Source organism: Rhinatrema bivittatum, chromosome 3, assembly GCF_901001135.1.
Source record: "Rhinatrema bivittatum chromosome 3, aRhiBiv1.1, whole genome shotgun sequence".
NCBI classification, from domain to species: Eukaryota; Metazoa; Chordata; class Amphibia; order Gymnophiona; family Rhinatrematidae; genus Rhinatrema; species Rhinatrema bivittatum.
This window is the reverse complement of record NC_042617.1, coordinates 77,153,894-77,170,187: the sequence shown is the minus strand read 5'-3', so window position 1 is coordinate 77,170,187 and position 16,294 is coordinate 77,153,894. Positions and strand designations below refer to the sequence as shown.

The 16,294-nt window shown below is 46.6% G+C and overlaps 1 protein-coding gene and 1 long non-coding RNA gene across 7 annotated transcripts in view; one reads left to right on the top strand and one right to left on the bottom strand.

The window, feature by feature from the left end:
- The window catches only part of LOC115086925, an 80,641-nt gene extending 66,668 nt beyond the window's left edge, over window positions 1–13,973 (bottom strand). Inside the window, exon 1 of the long non-coding RNA XR_003855370.1 lies at window positions 13,843–13,973. This is a non-coding gene — a long non-coding RNA (uncharacterized LOC115086925). The remainder of the gene's footprint in view (window positions 1–13,842) is intronic.
- Window positions 13,663–16,294, top strand: part of LOC115086924 (lutropin-choriogonadotropic hormone receptor-like) — a 316,916-nt gene continuing 314,284 nt past the window's right edge. For all 6 annotated transcript variants that reach the window (XR_003855369.1, XR_003855368.1, XM_029593400.1 and 3 more), the window contains exon 1: window positions 13,663–14,012. Coding sequence is in view for 4 of the 6 variants with exons in the window: in XM_029593400.1 (XP_029449260.1) it covers window positions 13,819–14,012 (194 nt within the window). In the remaining 2 variants the exon portion in view is untranslated. The remainder of the gene's footprint in view (window positions 14,013–16,294) is intronic.

Here is a 16,294-nt window from a genome sequence, read left to right as displayed (position 1 = left end):
CGGTTATATTGTTCCATCTGTTCTATGGTTCCATGTAAAGCCCCTTTCTCTTCTGGGCAGTTCATCGTTTTATGTAAACCGGAGTGATTTGTGGTTCTCACAAGAACTTCGGTATATAAAAATTATAAATAAATAAATAAATAAATCCAGTGCTATCTTTTCTGGGGGAAAAAGTGCTGGTACTCCTCAAGCAAGGGTGCATATGGAGGGAATAGATGCTGTACTCAGTACTGGCAAATACCTCCAGAAAAAAAAAAGCCCTAAACATATGCCAGGTTCTTGTGGCCTGGTTTTGGCCTCTGTTGGAGACAGGATGCTGGGCTTGATGGACCCTTGGTCTGACCCAGCATGGCAATTTCTTATATCCACGTAATACACAGCAAAAGGGATCCCCTGGAAATATCAGAATGACCATTGTATGGACTCTAAATATTGTGAAGCATAACAGATAGCCCGCTTGCTATAGCTGTCATCATTTCTCCATGGAATTAATGGATTCCAAAGGGCACACAAACAAATGTGTATATGGGGCTCTCTTCTCTAGTAACTGTCCCCTCCAGTTGTTTGCCCAAGGTGTGGGTCCTTTCTGTGGGGTTGAAAGCAGACATTCATGGCCCAGGCGGTGGTGTGATTTCTTCCTAGCTGTATGGGTGTCTCTATCACTTGGTTAATGTTCTGTAATGCTGTACTACATGGATAGACAGGTGGAACGTAGTACTAGGTACTCAAAATAAAATGTAATGATTTCTTCAAAAGGTTAAATCAGTGTCCAATCAAGTATAATGGTGTGAGTTACAGCTACAGGTTAGTGTACTTCTGTGCAGATGTTCCTGACCTCAGGTTCCCTGGGCACAGTGCCTGCACAAGGATGTTCAGCCACCCTAGAACCTCCAGGGTGGCATTCTCTGAAATGCTTCCTGTTCCACGTGCAGGTACCCAGAGGCAGGAGAGATCCAGAGTTTGTTGTGAACATCGGCCGCGGCAAGCCGCGACCGGGACTTACCGCTGGTCCCAGGGGCCGAACGGACCGTCGGCACTAGGCGGACTTCGCGTGTTTCTTCAGCGGCAGCAGCCGCTGCTGCCCCAAGATGGCCGCGGCGTCTCTCTCCGCGCGGCTAAGCTCCGCCCCCTGCCAGCTGCTAGGGCCGCGCGGGCGGCTCTGGCTTGTTATTGAAGAAACTCTCACAGGATGTGAGCTGGCTCCTTCCTGCTGCATCCCATTGGCTAGAGACTATTTAAGCAAGGTCTGTACACTCAGACCTTGCCTTGTCTTCTTGGCTCCTGCGTTTGTTTTGTTCCTGGTTCCTGTTCGCCCTCCTGCGTTGTTTTCTGATCCGGCTGACGTTCTCTCTGGCTTCTGACCTCTGGACTGGCTGCGGACTCCTCTGGCTTCTGACCCCTGGACTGGCTGCGGACTCCTCTGGCTTCTGATCCCTGGACTGGCTGCGGACTCCTCTGGCTTCTGACCCCTGGACTGGCTGCGGACTCCTCTGGCTTCTGATCCCTGGACTGGCTGCGGACTTCTCTGGCTTTTGACCCTTGGACTGGCTGCGGATCTCTCTGGCTCACGACTTCTGGATTGGACTCCTTCACGAGATTCGCGGGGTTTGCTCCTCGACCTGCTGGAGGCGCCAGCATCTGGATTACACGACCTGCAGGAGGCGCCTGCGTCCAGATCTTACTCTTTTCATCAGCAAATCCCGAGAATCAGCCTCGCCTAACGACGGTGGTCTACTCGATCATCGTCGAACCAAGGGTCCACCACTTGATTTATAACAGTAAGACAAGGCCATGGACCCGGCGGAGGCCTCTGCTCTGCGGGCCATTCCCGGCCTGGCTCAGAAGATCATGGAGCAACAGGGTATGCTCGAAGCCATGGCCGCCTCCATGGAACGGCTCAACGCTCGACTAGATGCGGTGGTAGCCAGCCAGCCAAGTGCATCAACCGTAGCTCCACCGGTCGCTCCTGCTCCACTTTCAACGTCCAGCAGCCTTCGACCAGTCCTTCCACTTCCAGCACCACCACGCTACGCCGGAGATCCCCGTCTCTGCCTGGGATTTTTGGACCAATGTACCATGCATTTCAGACTACAATCACCCTTCTTTCCAGATGACGCCACTAAGATTACCTACATTCTGTCCCTGTTGGAAGGCAAAGCCCTCACATGGGCCTCTCCTTTATGGCAACGTTCTGACCCGGTATTGCAGAACTACTTCCAATTTATTGAACTATTCCGCACTACTTTCGAAGAACCCGGAAAACAAGCCGCTGCCGCCACGGATTTACTACACCTCCGTCAAGGAGGACGTTCCCTCACGGATTACAACATTGATTTTCGTACTCTGGCCAATGAACTCCACTGGGAAGAGAGAGTCCTTCGGACCATATATCTTGAAGGACTTACTGCCAAGATCAAAGATGAACTGGCTGCCCGAGAACTTCCGTCCTCCTTAAATGGTACCATCGAACTGGCCACCAGGATCGACCGTAGATTACAAGAAAGAGCACGAGAGGGCGGCAACTGGAGGAGACGGTCTACTTTTTCCCAGATCTCTCCAAACCCCACTCCTCCGCCTCAAGGAGCCCATTCCAATGAGGGTTCCAGGGACGAACCTATGCAGCTCGGAAGAGGCCCGCTGTCTACAGAAGAACGCTTGAGACGGCGCAGATCGGGGCTTTGCTTGTACTGTGGAGGCTCCGGACATCGTTTAGCTAACTGCCCTATTCGTCCGGGAAACTTCAAAGCCTAGGGACTTTGGGGGGTGTTTCCCTGGGTCAGTTTTCTCCACAACCCCCACTCACTTTACCTATCACTCTCCATATGAACGAACATGAATTCTCCACGTTGGCGCTAATAGACTCTGGAGCCGGAGGGAATTTCATTTTACAATCACTGGTGGATAAGCTCCACGTTCCAGTTCGACTTTGTCTGCAACCTCTAATCATTTCCTCCATCCACGGGGAACCTTTACCCGGCAGAATCACGCATCAGACGGAGCCCCTGAATTGTTTTATTGCACCAGATCATTCTGAACAAATTACCTTCTATGTCATCAACAAAGCCATTCACCCTGTAGTACTGGGCATACCTTGGCTGCAGCGTCATAACCCCCAGTTTGATTGGACTTCCTTACGACTGACACAGTGGGGTCCCGAATGTTCTGGGACCTGTTTCAAGGACTCTGGTTCCGCTTCCAATTATGTCTGCACCTCGCTTTTGGGAGAACTACCCTCTTCATACCACCAATTTGCAGATGTTTTCTCGAAGAAAGCGGCTGATGCGTTGCCGCCTCATCGGGCGTTTGACTGCGCTATCAAGTTGATTCCTGGTTCTATACCTCCGCGAGGACGAGTCTACCCTTTGTCTGCTACCGAGACTCGAGCTATGACCGAATATATTCAGGACAATCTACAAAAAGGATTTATTCGACGATCCACATCGCCCGCGGGGGCTGGATTTTTTTTTGTGGAAAAAAAAGATGGGACTCTACGCCCTTGCATCGACTACCGAGGACTTAATGCTATTACCATCAAGGATCGTTATCCTTTGCCTCTTATTGCTGAATTGTTTGATCGTCTGCAAGGAGCTCAAATCTTTTCTAAACTTGATCTGCGTGGTGCATACAATTTAATACGAATTCAAGAAGGGGATGAGTGGAAGACTGCGTTCAACACCAGAGACGGACATTATGAGTACTTGGTAATGCCGTTTGGTTTAACTAACGCACCTGCAGTTTTTCAGAATTTTATTAATGAAATCTTTAGGGACCTGTTATATACTTGCGTTGTGGTGTATCTTGATGATATTTTGATTTTTTCTAAGGACTTACTTACTCATCGTCAACACGTGCTACAAGTCCTACAAAGACTCCGGGACCATCAGTTGTATGCTAAACTGGAGAAATGTCTTTTCGAAACAGAGTCTTTGCCGTTCCTGGGATACGTTATTTCTAAACACGGGTTCCAAATGGATCCAACTAAACTAAAAAGTATACAAGACTGGACTCAACCGAAGGGGCTAAAAGCCTTGCAGAGATTTCTTGGTTTTGCGAACTACTACCGACATTTTATTAAGGACTTTTCCAAGTTATCTGCGCCCCTCACTGCTCTCACTCGTAAAGGAGCTAATATCACTACTTGGCCCATGGCGGCCGAAGAAGCATTTCAGGCCCTTAAGGATTCCTTTTTACGACAGCCCTGTCTTCGCCACCCGGACCCAAGTCGCGCATTTACTGTTGAAGTTGATGCATCCACCGAAGGTGTAGGAGCAGTATTAAGTCAGACCACTGTCAAGGGTACGTCTCATCCCTGCTCCTACTTTTCAAAGAAGTTCTCTCCCGCGGAGCGTAACTACGCTATTGGCGACAAAGAATTATTAGCCATTAAACTTGCATTAGAAGAATGGCGACAGTGGCTGGAGGGGGCCCAGCATAAAATCACCATCTTCACTGATCATAAGAATCTGATTTACCTACAACAAGCCCAGCGACTTAACCCACGGCAGGCCCGCTGGGCTTTATTTTTTTCCCGTTTTGACTTTGAGCTCCGGTATCGGCCTGCCAGTAAGAATATTAAAGCGGATGCACTATCCCGGTCCTTTGTCTGCGAAGATGGTGAAGAGGTATTGCAGACCGTCATCGACCCTGCCCGTATCATTCTGGCACCTACTGTTCCGGTTCCGATAGGGAAGACGGTGGTTCCCAGCCGACTCCGTAACAGGGTTTTGAAATGGGGACATGATTCCCAATTCGCTGGACATCCTGGACGCAAGAGGACACAGGATCTCCTTCAGCGCTTCTATTGGTGGCCGGGGATGAACAAAGACATTCGGGCATACGTGGACTCGTGTCCCGTTTGTGCCCAACATAAGACTCCAGTGGGCAGGCCGTGGGGACAGCTACAACCTTTGCCGGCACCATCCAAGCCTTGGACACATATCTCCACCGATTTTGTGGTTGATTTACCTGCTTCTGAAGGACACACTGTGATTTGGGTAGTAATTGATCGCTTCTCTAAGATGGCTCATTTTACGCCCCTGCCCACTCTTCCCTCTGCTCCTCGGCTGGCTCAACTGTTTATGTCCCATATCTTCCGCCTTCATGGACTGCCTTCCCACATTTCCTCCGATAGAGGTTCCCAGTTCACTGCCCGGTATTGGCGGAGCCTTTGTGCCAAATTTCAGGTTTCTTTGGACTTCACGACCGCCTTCCATCCGCAAGCCAATGGCCAAGTTGAGCGGACTAATCGTACTCTCAAGCAGTTTCTGCGTGCGTATGTCAATTCCCGGCAGGATGACTGGGCGGCTTTGCTACCCTGGGCGGAGTTTTCCCATAACTACCACCGGAGTACCTCAACCGGCTCCTCCCCGTTTCAAGTTGTATTTGGCTACCAACCTACTCCGCCGGTGCCTCTCCCTCTGGCGGTCCCCTCGCCGGCGGCCCAGCTTACTGCCACTCAGTTCCGGCAATTGTGGGTGCACACCCGCCGCATGCTCCGCAAAGCGGCTCGTCTGGCTAAGAAGTTTGCTGATCGACATAGGAGGCCGGCACCTCAATTTCATCCGGGCGATAGGGTGTGGCTGAGCACCAGGAACATTCGTTTACGTGTCCCTTCGATGAGATTGGCTCCCCGGTATATCGGTCCTTTTTCAGTGGCCAAGCAGATCGGTCCTGTCACTTATCGACTGCATCTACCCACCTCTCTTCGCATTCACAACGTTTTCCATGTCTCTTTGCTGAAACCTCTGCTCCTCAACTGGCCTTCCCGTAAGGTTCCTGTCTCTTCGCCCGTTCAGCTGGAGGACGACTCTACCTATCAAGTCCGTGAGGTTCTCGATGTTCGAAGACGGGGTCGTCGTTGGGAATATCTTTTGGCGTGGGAAGGTTTTGGGCCTGAAGAAAACTCCTGGGAACCTGCTACTAATATCTTGGATAAGGATCTCCTCAAGACTTTTCATACCGCTCACCCGGATAAACCCAAGCCTTCTAGGGGGAGGCCTAAAGGAGGGGGTACTGTTGTGAACATCGGCCGCGGCAAGCCGCGACCGGGACTTACCGCTGGTCCCAGGGGCCGAACGGACCGTCGGCACTAGGCGGACTTCGCGTGTTTCTTCAGCGGCAGCAGCCGCTGCTGCCCCAAGATGGCCGCGGCGTCTCTCTCCGCGCGGCTAAGCTCCGCCCCCTGCCAGCTGCTAGGGCCGCGCGGGCGGCTCTGGCTTGTTATTGAAGAAACTCTCACAGGATGTGAGCTGGCTCCTTCCTGCTGCATCCCATTGGCTAGAGACTATTTAAGCAAGGTCTGTACACTCAGACCTTGCCTTGTCTTCTTGGCTCCTGCGTTTGTTTTGTTCCTGGTTCCTGTTCGCCCTCCTGCGTTGTTTTCTGATCCGGCTGACGTTCTCTCTGGCTTCTGACCTCTGGACTGGCTGCGGACTCCTCTGGCTTCTGACCCCTGGACTGGCTGCGGACTCCTCTGGCTTCTGATCCCTGGACTGGCTGCGGACTCCTCTGGCTTCTGACCCCTGGACTGGCTGCGGACTCCTCTGGCTTCTGATCCCTGGACTGGCTGCGGACTTCTCTGGCTTTTGACCCTTGGACTGGCTGCGGATCTCTCTGGCTCACGACTTCTGGATTGGACTCCTTCACGAGATTCGCGGGGTTTGCTCCTCGACCTGCTGGAGGCGCCAGCATCTGGATTACACGACCTGCAGGAGGCGCCTGCGTCCAGATCTTACTCTTTTCATCAGCAAATCCCGAGAATCAGCCTCGCCTAACGACGGTGGTCTACTCGATCATCGTCGAACCAAGGGTCCACCACTTGATTTATAACAGAGTTTCAATGTGTGGATGAGACGATGGTGCAGGGAAGAAGGATTCAGCTTTGTAAGGAACTGGGGAAACTTTTGGGGAAAGGGGAGACTTTTCCGAAAGGATGGGCTCCACCTTAACCAGAGTGGAAACAAGCTGCTGGCACTAACTTTCAAAAAGGAGATTGAGCAGCTTTTAAACTAGAACAAGGCGGAAAGCCGACAGTCATTCAGCAATGCATGGTTCGGAGAAATGTATCTTTGAAGGATACTAATGAAACAGGAGAGTTAGGGCATCCCAAAAGAGAGGTTCTATTAAAAGCAAACATAGACCATATGCCTATTTGTAAAAAATCACCAAAGCTAATGATTTCCGAATTGTCCCAAACAACTGAAAAGCAGGTTGTTAAAACAAACAAAAAACACACTTTGAAATATCTGTATGCCAATGCCAGAAGTCTAAGAAGTAAGATGGGAGAGTTAGAGTGTATAGCAGCAAATGATGAGATTGACATAATTGGCATCACAGAGACTTGGAGGAAGGAGGATAACCAATGGGAGAGTGCTATATCATGGTACAAATTATATCGCATTGATAGGGAGGATCAACTTGGTGGGGGTATGGCACTTTATGTCTGGGAGGGTATAGAGTCCAACAGGATAAAGATCATACAAGAGACTAAATGCTCAGTAGAATTTATGGGGTAGATTTACAAACAGCGTGATTTGGCGTACTTTTGTTGGCGCATCAGGCGCAAACAAAAGTACGCTGGATTTTAGTAGATACGCGCGTAGCCGCTAAAATCCTGGATCGGCGCACGCAAGGCTACCGATTCTGTATAGCCGGCGCGCGCTGAGGGGCGCAGCCTACCTCCGTTCCCTCCGAGGCCGCTCCGAAATCGGAGCGGCCTTGGAGGGAATTCTCTAACGCCCTCCCCTCACCTTCCCCTCCCTTCCTCTACCTAACCCACCCGCCCGGCCCTGTCTAAACCCCCCCCCCTTACCTTTGTCGGGGGATTTACGCCTCCCGGAGGGAGACGTAAATCCCCGCGCGCCAGCGGGCCGCTAGCGCGCCGGGACGCAACCTGGGGGCAGGTCCGGAGGGCACGGCCACGCCCCCGGACCGCCCCGGGCCGTAACCACACCCCCGGGCCCGCCCCCGAAACGCTCCCGACACACCCCGAAAACGCCGTGCGGATCGGGCCCGCCCCCGACACGCCCCCCTCAGAAAACCCCGGGACTTACGCGAGTCCCGGGGCTCTGCGCGCACCGGTAGTCCTATGTAAAATAGGCGCACCGGCACGCAGGGCCCTGCTCGCCTAAATCCGCCCGGATTTCGGCGGATTTAGGCGAGCAGGGCTCTTAAAATCCGCCCCTATATAGGTAGAAATCCCATGTGTGTTGGGTAAGAGTATAGTGATAGGAGTATACTACCGTCCACCTGGACAAAATGGCCAGGCAGATGATGAAATGCTAAGAGAAATCAGGGAAGCAAACCAATTTGGCAGTGTAATAATAATGGGAGATTTCAATTACCCCAATATTGACTGGGTAAATGTAACAGCAGGACTTGCTAGAGACATAAAGTTCCTGGATGTAATAAATGACTGCTTCATGGAGTAATTGGTTCAGGAACCAACAAGAGAGGGAGCTATTTTAGATTTAAATCTTAGTGGAACGCAGGATTTTGTGAGAGAGGTAATGGTGGTGGGGCCACTTGGCAACAGTGATCCTAACATGATCAAATTTAAACTAATAACTGGAAGGGGGACAATAAGTAAATCTGCAGCTCTAACACTAAACTTTCAAAAGGGAAACTTTGATAAAATGAGGAAAATAGTTGGAAAAAAACTGAAAGGTGCAGCTGCAAAGGTTAAAAGTGTTCAACAGGCTTGGACATTGTTTAAAAATACAATCCTAGAGGCACAGTCCATATGTATTCCACGCATTAAGAAAGGTGGAAGAAAGGCGAAACGATTACTGTCATGGTTAAAAGGTGAGGTGAAAGAGGATATTTTAGCCAAAAAAACATCCTTCAAAAATTGGAAGAAGGATCCATCTGAAGAAAATAGGATAAAACATAAGCATTGTCAAGCTAAGTGTAAAACATTGATAAGACAAGCGAAGAGAGAATTTGAAATGAATATGGCCATAGAGGCAAAAACTCATAATAAAACTTTTTAAAATATATCCAAAGCAAGAAACCTGTGAAGGAGTCAGTTGGACCATTAGATGTCCGAGGGGTTAAAGGGGCTCTTAGGGAAGATAAGGCCATTGCAGAAAGACTAAATGAATTCTTTGCTTTCGTGTTTACTAATGAGGATGTTGGGGAGATACCAGTTCTGGAGATGGTTTTCAGGGGTGATGAGTCATACGAACTGAACGAAATCACTGTGAACCTGGAAGATGTAGTAGGCCAGATTGACAAACTAAAGAGTAGCAAATCACCTGGACCAGATGGTATGCATCCTAGGGTACTGAAGGAACTAAAAAATGAAATTTCTGATCTATTAGTTAAAATTTGTAACCTATCATTAAAATCATCCATTGTACCTGAAGACTGGAGGGTGGCCAATGTAACCCCGATATTTAAAAAAGGCTCCAGGGGCGATCCAGGTAACTATAGACCAGTGAGCCTGACTTCAGTGCCAGGAAAAATAGTGGAAACTATTCTCAAGATCAAAATCGTAGAGCATATAGAAAGACATGATTTAATGGAATACAGTCAACATGGATTTACCCAAGGGAAGTCTTGCCTAACAAAGCTGCTTCATTTTTTGAAGGGGTTAATAAACATGTGGATAAAGGTGAACTGGTAGATGTAGTGTTTTTGGATTTTCAGAAGGCATTTGACAAAGTCCCTCATGAGAGGCTTCTAAGAAAACTAAAAAGTCATGGGATAGGAGGTGATGTTCTTTCGTGGATTACAAACTGGTTAAAAGATAGGAAACAGAGAGTAGGATTAAATAGACAATTTTCTCAGTGGAAAAGGGTAAACAGTGGAGTATCTCAGGGATCTGTACTTGGACCGGTGCTTTTCAATATATATGTGAATGATCTGGAAAGGAATACGACGAGTGAAGTTATTAAATTTGCGGATGATACAAAATTATTCAGAATAGTTAAATCACAAGCAGACTGTGATACATTACAGGAGGACCTTGCAAGACTGGAAGATTGGGCATCCAAATGGATGATGAAATTTAATGTGGACAAGTGCAAGGTGTTGCATATAGGGAAAAATAACCCTTGCTGTAGTTACAGGATGTTAGGTTCCATATTAGGAGCTACAACCCAGGAAAAAGATCTAGGCATCATAGTGGATAATACTTTAAAATCGTCAGCTCAATGTGCTGCAGCAGTCAAAAAAGCAAACAGAATGTTAGGAATTATTAGGAAGGGAATGGTTAATAGAACAGAAAATGTCATAATGCCTCTATATCGCTCCATGGTGAGACCGCACCTTGAATACTGTGTACAATTCTGGTCGCCGCATCTCAAAAAAGATATAGTTGCAATGGAGAAGGTACAGAGAAGGGCAACCAAAATGATAAAGGGGATGGAACAGCTCCCCTATGAGGAAAGGCTGAAGAGGTTAGGGCTGTTCAGCTTGGAGAAGATATGGCTGAGAGGGGATATGATAGAGGTCTTTAAGATCATGAGAGGTCTTGAACGAGTAGATGTGACTCGGTTATTTACACTTTTGAATAATAGAAGGACTAGGGGGCATTCCATGAAGTTAACAAGTAGCACATTTAAGACTAATCAGAGAAAATTCTTTTTCACTCAACACACAATAAAACTCTGGAATTTGTTGCCAGAGGATGTGGTTAGTGCAGTTAGTGTAGCTGGGTTCAAAAAAGGTTTGGATAAGTTCTTGGAGGAGAAGTCCATTAACGGCTATTAATCAAGTTTACTTAGGGAATAGCCACTGCTATTAATTGCATCAGTAGCATAGGATCTTCTTAGTGTTTGGGTAATTGCCAGGTTCTTGTGGCCTAGTTTGGCCTCTGTTCGAAACAGGATGCTGGGCTTGATGGACCCTTGGTCTGACCCAGCATGGCAATTTCTTAGGTTCTTATGATGTCACCCTACCATGTAATCTCTCTCTCCAGCGATCTCGCCAATGTATGCATCATGCCACGCGATGCCCTCACATAGACTGCGGTGCCCTGCCTGCTTCTGGCACCCTAGGCGGCCGCCTAGTTCATCTAATGCCTCCCACCAGCCCTGCCTGGACATTGAGCATACCACTCTTATACTGAGTGCCTGTGTCCCAGATGACTACGGAAATCCTACCAGTGAGGGGATCCCCTTCAGCACAGAAAAATCCTACTTGAATCTAAGTTTTAAGCACCTTGCACCCATCCTGCACCTGGTCCCCTGGGATGGAGATCCCTTTGTGAGCCTCTCTTGTCTTTCTCGTTCCTGATGGATGTGACCTCTCTGAGGGAAAGGCCTGATGTTAGAAGTTGAGACTGGGCTATTGCAGCCCCAGCCCCAAGTTGAAGAGGAATGGATCAAAACCTCCTCACAACAAAAGAGAAAAAAAAACTGCAAACTCCAAAAATCTCCTTTGGAGTGAATATTGCCAATTCGGCCCCTTTTCTTCTCAGACGGGTGCTCACAGGGATTCAGTTACCTGGACTCTGGATCTGGGAAATGCTCCAAGTTCTCACCTCCAATCAAAAACCATCAAAAATCTCAACAAAGTCTCTATTAACCTAGGAGCCAGTCCCATACTGGCAGACAATGCCTGGCAGGGATTTCCTTCAAACAAAACTTTACCAAGTGAGGAGATGGGTCCCAGTCTGAAAGCGAAAACTAAAAGAGCTCCTTATTCATCAAGAGCTAACATAAAAGACCACACTAGCTTCTAGCCTAGCCCCCTTTTATAGGCTGGGATTAAACCATCACAACAATTCTCAAGGGGAGGTGTTACAGGGAATGGTTTCTCCCTCCTAGCTGTTACCTACAAGGGCAAGGATATGAGGCCATCTAGTTGGAGATCAGGGAGTCCCCACATGGCTTACACATATTTTTAAGCATGGACATATTATGGTATATACCACAAAGTTAGAAGAACATCCATAACTGTTCATCTCCTTATTCCATAGAGGTGACCGGATGTAAACCCATCCACTACCCAAAATAGCGGACTCGCAAAAATTATAATGATTACATGGTCCATGAGTGGGAATTATATTCATAGCGGACTGTACATCTTCCACTAAAGCACAATCAACACATTACATAATATGTTTCTTACAGTTTATGGATACAGCAGGGGGAATAGCAGCTTCAATATGCAGGCACTGTCAAGTGCTCTCTCTATACAGCATATTTAAAGAAACACCAATAATAGTGTATTCAAGGGGCCCTAATATCCGAGATCATGCTTATTTATTTATTTATATTCTGCTTACCTGCACTTCAAAGCAGATTACATTAAAAGTTGCTATGGATTCAAGAAATTTTTTAGCTTCCAGGTTTTTTTTGGTTTTTTTTTAAGTACCACAGTTTTACAGCTTAATTTTATATGCCTATACTTTTATTTTTTATTGGTTATTAACTGTTTTTATGATTAAGAAGCTTTGTATTATTTTTTTTATTTTTATGTCCTATTATCTCTGTTTTATGATTAATATTTCATCTTATGTTTATTTATATTTTCATTGGATATTTTTTTTGTTTTTTTGTCTGAAATCTTGTAAACCGTTGTGATGGCTAGTCTTAATGACAGTATATAAAAACCTAATAAATAAATACAATTATTATGGACTTTATGCAAAAGAAGAAGTATGATGATGATAAGTGGCAAAGGATTTTCAAAGGCATTTGAAAATTGCTACAATATATGCTATTAAATTGTTAGTAGGTTTTACCCACATGCAAGGATACATTTTCAAATTGGCGCGTGGGCAGTTCCCAGCGTACACACATGGACGCACCAATTTTATAACATGCGCGTGCAAGGGGAGAATTTTTATTTTTAACATGTGCACCGACACAATCGGCCCTTTCCCCAGTTCCCTCCCAGTCCGTCCCAATAAAGGAGCGGACTAGGAGGGAACTTCCCTAACCCCTTACCTATCTTTCCTCCCTTTTCCCCTCTTCTCTCCTCCCCTCCCCCTAAACCCCACCTACCCCCCTAAATTTTTGTTTTACAACTTACCTGCTCCTCCAAGCAGAAGTAAGTTGTGCGCCCCGGCCAGATGCCAGCACACACTTCACTGGAACAGCGCTTCTCCCGGTCCTCATTCTGCCCAGACTCCGCCCCCAGCCCTCCCCTTCTTAAAAACCCGGCACTTTCACGCATACCGGGAGATACACACCTAGCCAGGCCGCTTGAAAATGTGCTCAACGCGGATGCAGCCCAGCCACACGCTCATCTCCCGGGATTTGCACATATCGGGCTTTTAAAATCGGCCCCTAAGTGCACCCAGCGCGAGTAAATGGACTTTTGAAAATTGCTTGAATAGTATATTACATTTACGTTTTGCTTTGAAAATTACCCTGTGTGGCAGGAAGTAGAATCCTCCTAACGACAAGTCAGGACTGAAACTTCAACAGGAAGATGACACATAATAATCAAAACCTATTTTATAGTTTCATGTTTTTTATAATATAATATAAATATTTTTCATAATTAGCATTCTGCCCCTTCATACAATATTTTGAAAACATATAATTATATTTTGTAGAGAACCTTGGCTAATGCAATAAATACAGCTATAAAATAGCTTTCTGCTATAACAATTAGATGCTGTTTGAAGTGATATACGCTCTTGCACAGAGTTGAAGCCAGGCGGAGCTCTTCCAGGGATTTCCAATCAACCTTTGAATCCAGTCTCACACAGTGATCACGCTGCATGCATGCTACACAAACTACCAGCATCTCAACAGCTCTTGCTCCTTCTCTCAGCTAGCACAGACCAAAAGTTATAAGAAACAAAACAAAGAAAATGGAATTGGTTGACTACTGACACTAGACCTTCCTGGCAGCCCCACCATGATGCCTTTGATGATCTTTTACCTGCTGTTTCATCTTGCTTGCGTGGGTCCTGCCAGGAGTCCTGGGGGGCATGGATATGTCGACTTGTGCAAGGAACTCTGTCACTGCACTGAGTGGTCCCTGAGGTGTCCTCAGCAGGCAGCAGAGTCCCAGTCAGCTGACAGTAATGCAACTGGTGCACACAGAAAACTGTAAGTATGCAGCAGGCAGGTTACTGGCTCTTCCTCGCTTTCAGACAGTTCTCCTCCCTTTTCTTTTTAAGAAAATGTCCTCTCCGTTTCCAAAAGCTGAGTGTCATTTCTTAGGACCGAGTTCTACTGTGTTCTAGTGACTGCTTTCTAAGGTAGATTCTCAGTAAATCATGCTGATTGATTAACTCCCACAATGGAAACATTCCAGCGCTCCCCATGTCTGTATTGTGAAAGTTTTAGTTTTTTCTTTGTTTTCAATTTCAAGCAGCTGTTAAGAATTTTCATTTCACTACCTGACAGCAACAAGACTGAATTAGAATCATCGCTTCTACTTGTGTACATTTCAAAAACTAAGCATCAACTTTCTTTTCTCATTAAGTCAAGGAAAAAATGCTTGATAGTCTTTCTTGATATCTGAAAGGGTGCACACAATAGCCACCAAGGAGCTATTTTACAAGCGTGCTGCAAGATAGAACAAGGACATATTTGTTAATTTAAAACAGCTCCTGTGAATGTGTAGGGAGGAAGGGAGAAGCCTATAGTGTCCACTTTATCCATTCCCTGTAAATTCCTTGCTGCAGGTTAATTAGTTATGAAACAATCTTTATGTAGTATAAGTAGAATACATCATGCTCTTTAAACTCATTGCCAAAAAACCTTTTAGGAAAAATGTATGATTTTTGTGCAGAAAATCCAAATGTGTTTATAATAAGAAAATACTTGTGTGTGACAGAGTTAAACGTTATCCAATAAGCCAATTCCAATAAAAGTGTTTATGCTAGACTATCATAAGAATTCTGCTACAATCTGAATTAAAATAGAACCTAGTATTTAACGAAAATGGCATTTTATACATATTTACACTTAATTTAGAACACATACAAATAGTACAGCCTAAAATTAAACAAGTTCAGGTGTTTTTGCAAACAAGTATTGTTCATATACCTGTCCCATCAAGAAAGGGGAGCACTGCCTCACTGGTCTTACTGTTTGGTAGATAATTTGTCTTTGCAGTTAAAAGAATCATATTTTCCTTGCTTGCAAAATTGTCAAGCAAGGTCAGATTCTGAAACTAATCAAAATAGTTTAGTACTGTTGCAGGACATGTCACTGTAATATTAAATTTCACAGAGTGTTTGGAAGAGCAAATTCTTTTTTAGAGCATGATTTTAAAATAAAATTTCCTGCATTGATGGTGAGCATGCTGGAAATACATTTGCTACTAAGGCTTTTGGTGGTAAAGTATGGCTTTCTGAAGTACACTGAGTTGGTATTTGTCCAGACTGAAAGTATAAATGGGAACTGTATGGTTCAGTGGTTTGGCACAATCACCCGGAGGCTTTCAGGTTATGACTAGCAGTTCAGACCCTGCCTAGATTAGAAGAGGTAACCGATGTGACATGAAGTTGAAGATCTCAGCTCAGTTTCCAGTGCACAGATGTCATGAGAACTTTTAAGGCCAATAATTAAACTCCCTGTGGAGGCTGTAGTGCTAATAGAACTTCCTTTTGAAAATTTGGCCAGCACGTGGTACAGGGCTATAGATTACTTGCATACTTTTGCGCCTGTATTTAAGCAGGTGAAAAAGTACACACCAGTAAAGATGCACTGGTAATCTGTCTGAAGACTTTTCAATTTTCAAAAAGTGCTCCAAGGGTAACCCAAGTACCTACTGTTGCGAAAGGAGGTCTGCGGGTCCATCCCGTGGACCGCCACTCTTACTTCCAGCCCTGGATATGACGCAAGGCTTTCCGATGCTGGGGGAGGTCCCTGCTCCAGGACACTGCGGCCCACTGGGCACTGCCGCCTTCATGGCCACCCTTGCCAATGCTGACAGCCCCGGAAGATGCAGGCAGTAGGCCTCACACGCAGCCTTCATCCGATGTTGCTCCCCAGGTCTCCCATTGGTGCGCACATGCTCAACTGAGCTCCCTTTAAAGGGCCCAAGGCGGAAATAGCCTGAGGGCACCTGAGGATGACATCACAGGACAAGGACACCTTAAGGCCACCTCCTGCTTCTCCTTGCCTTGGCAATAGGTCAACTCCATTTGAGAAGTGCTTTAGCTCTGCATTTCTGGTTCCTGATCCTTGCTTCCTGATTCCCGATTCCGCTGTGTGCTGTTCCTGAGTTCCTATGTCCAGTTCCTGATTCCGGGCTGTCTGCTTTGTCTCCTGATTTGTCTCATGTCTTCATGGTCAGCTTTCCCTTCGCTTGTCTTCAGCATCTCATCTTGCTCCTATGGTCCTTCATTTTCCTCTTCATTCCTCATCTCATCAGATTG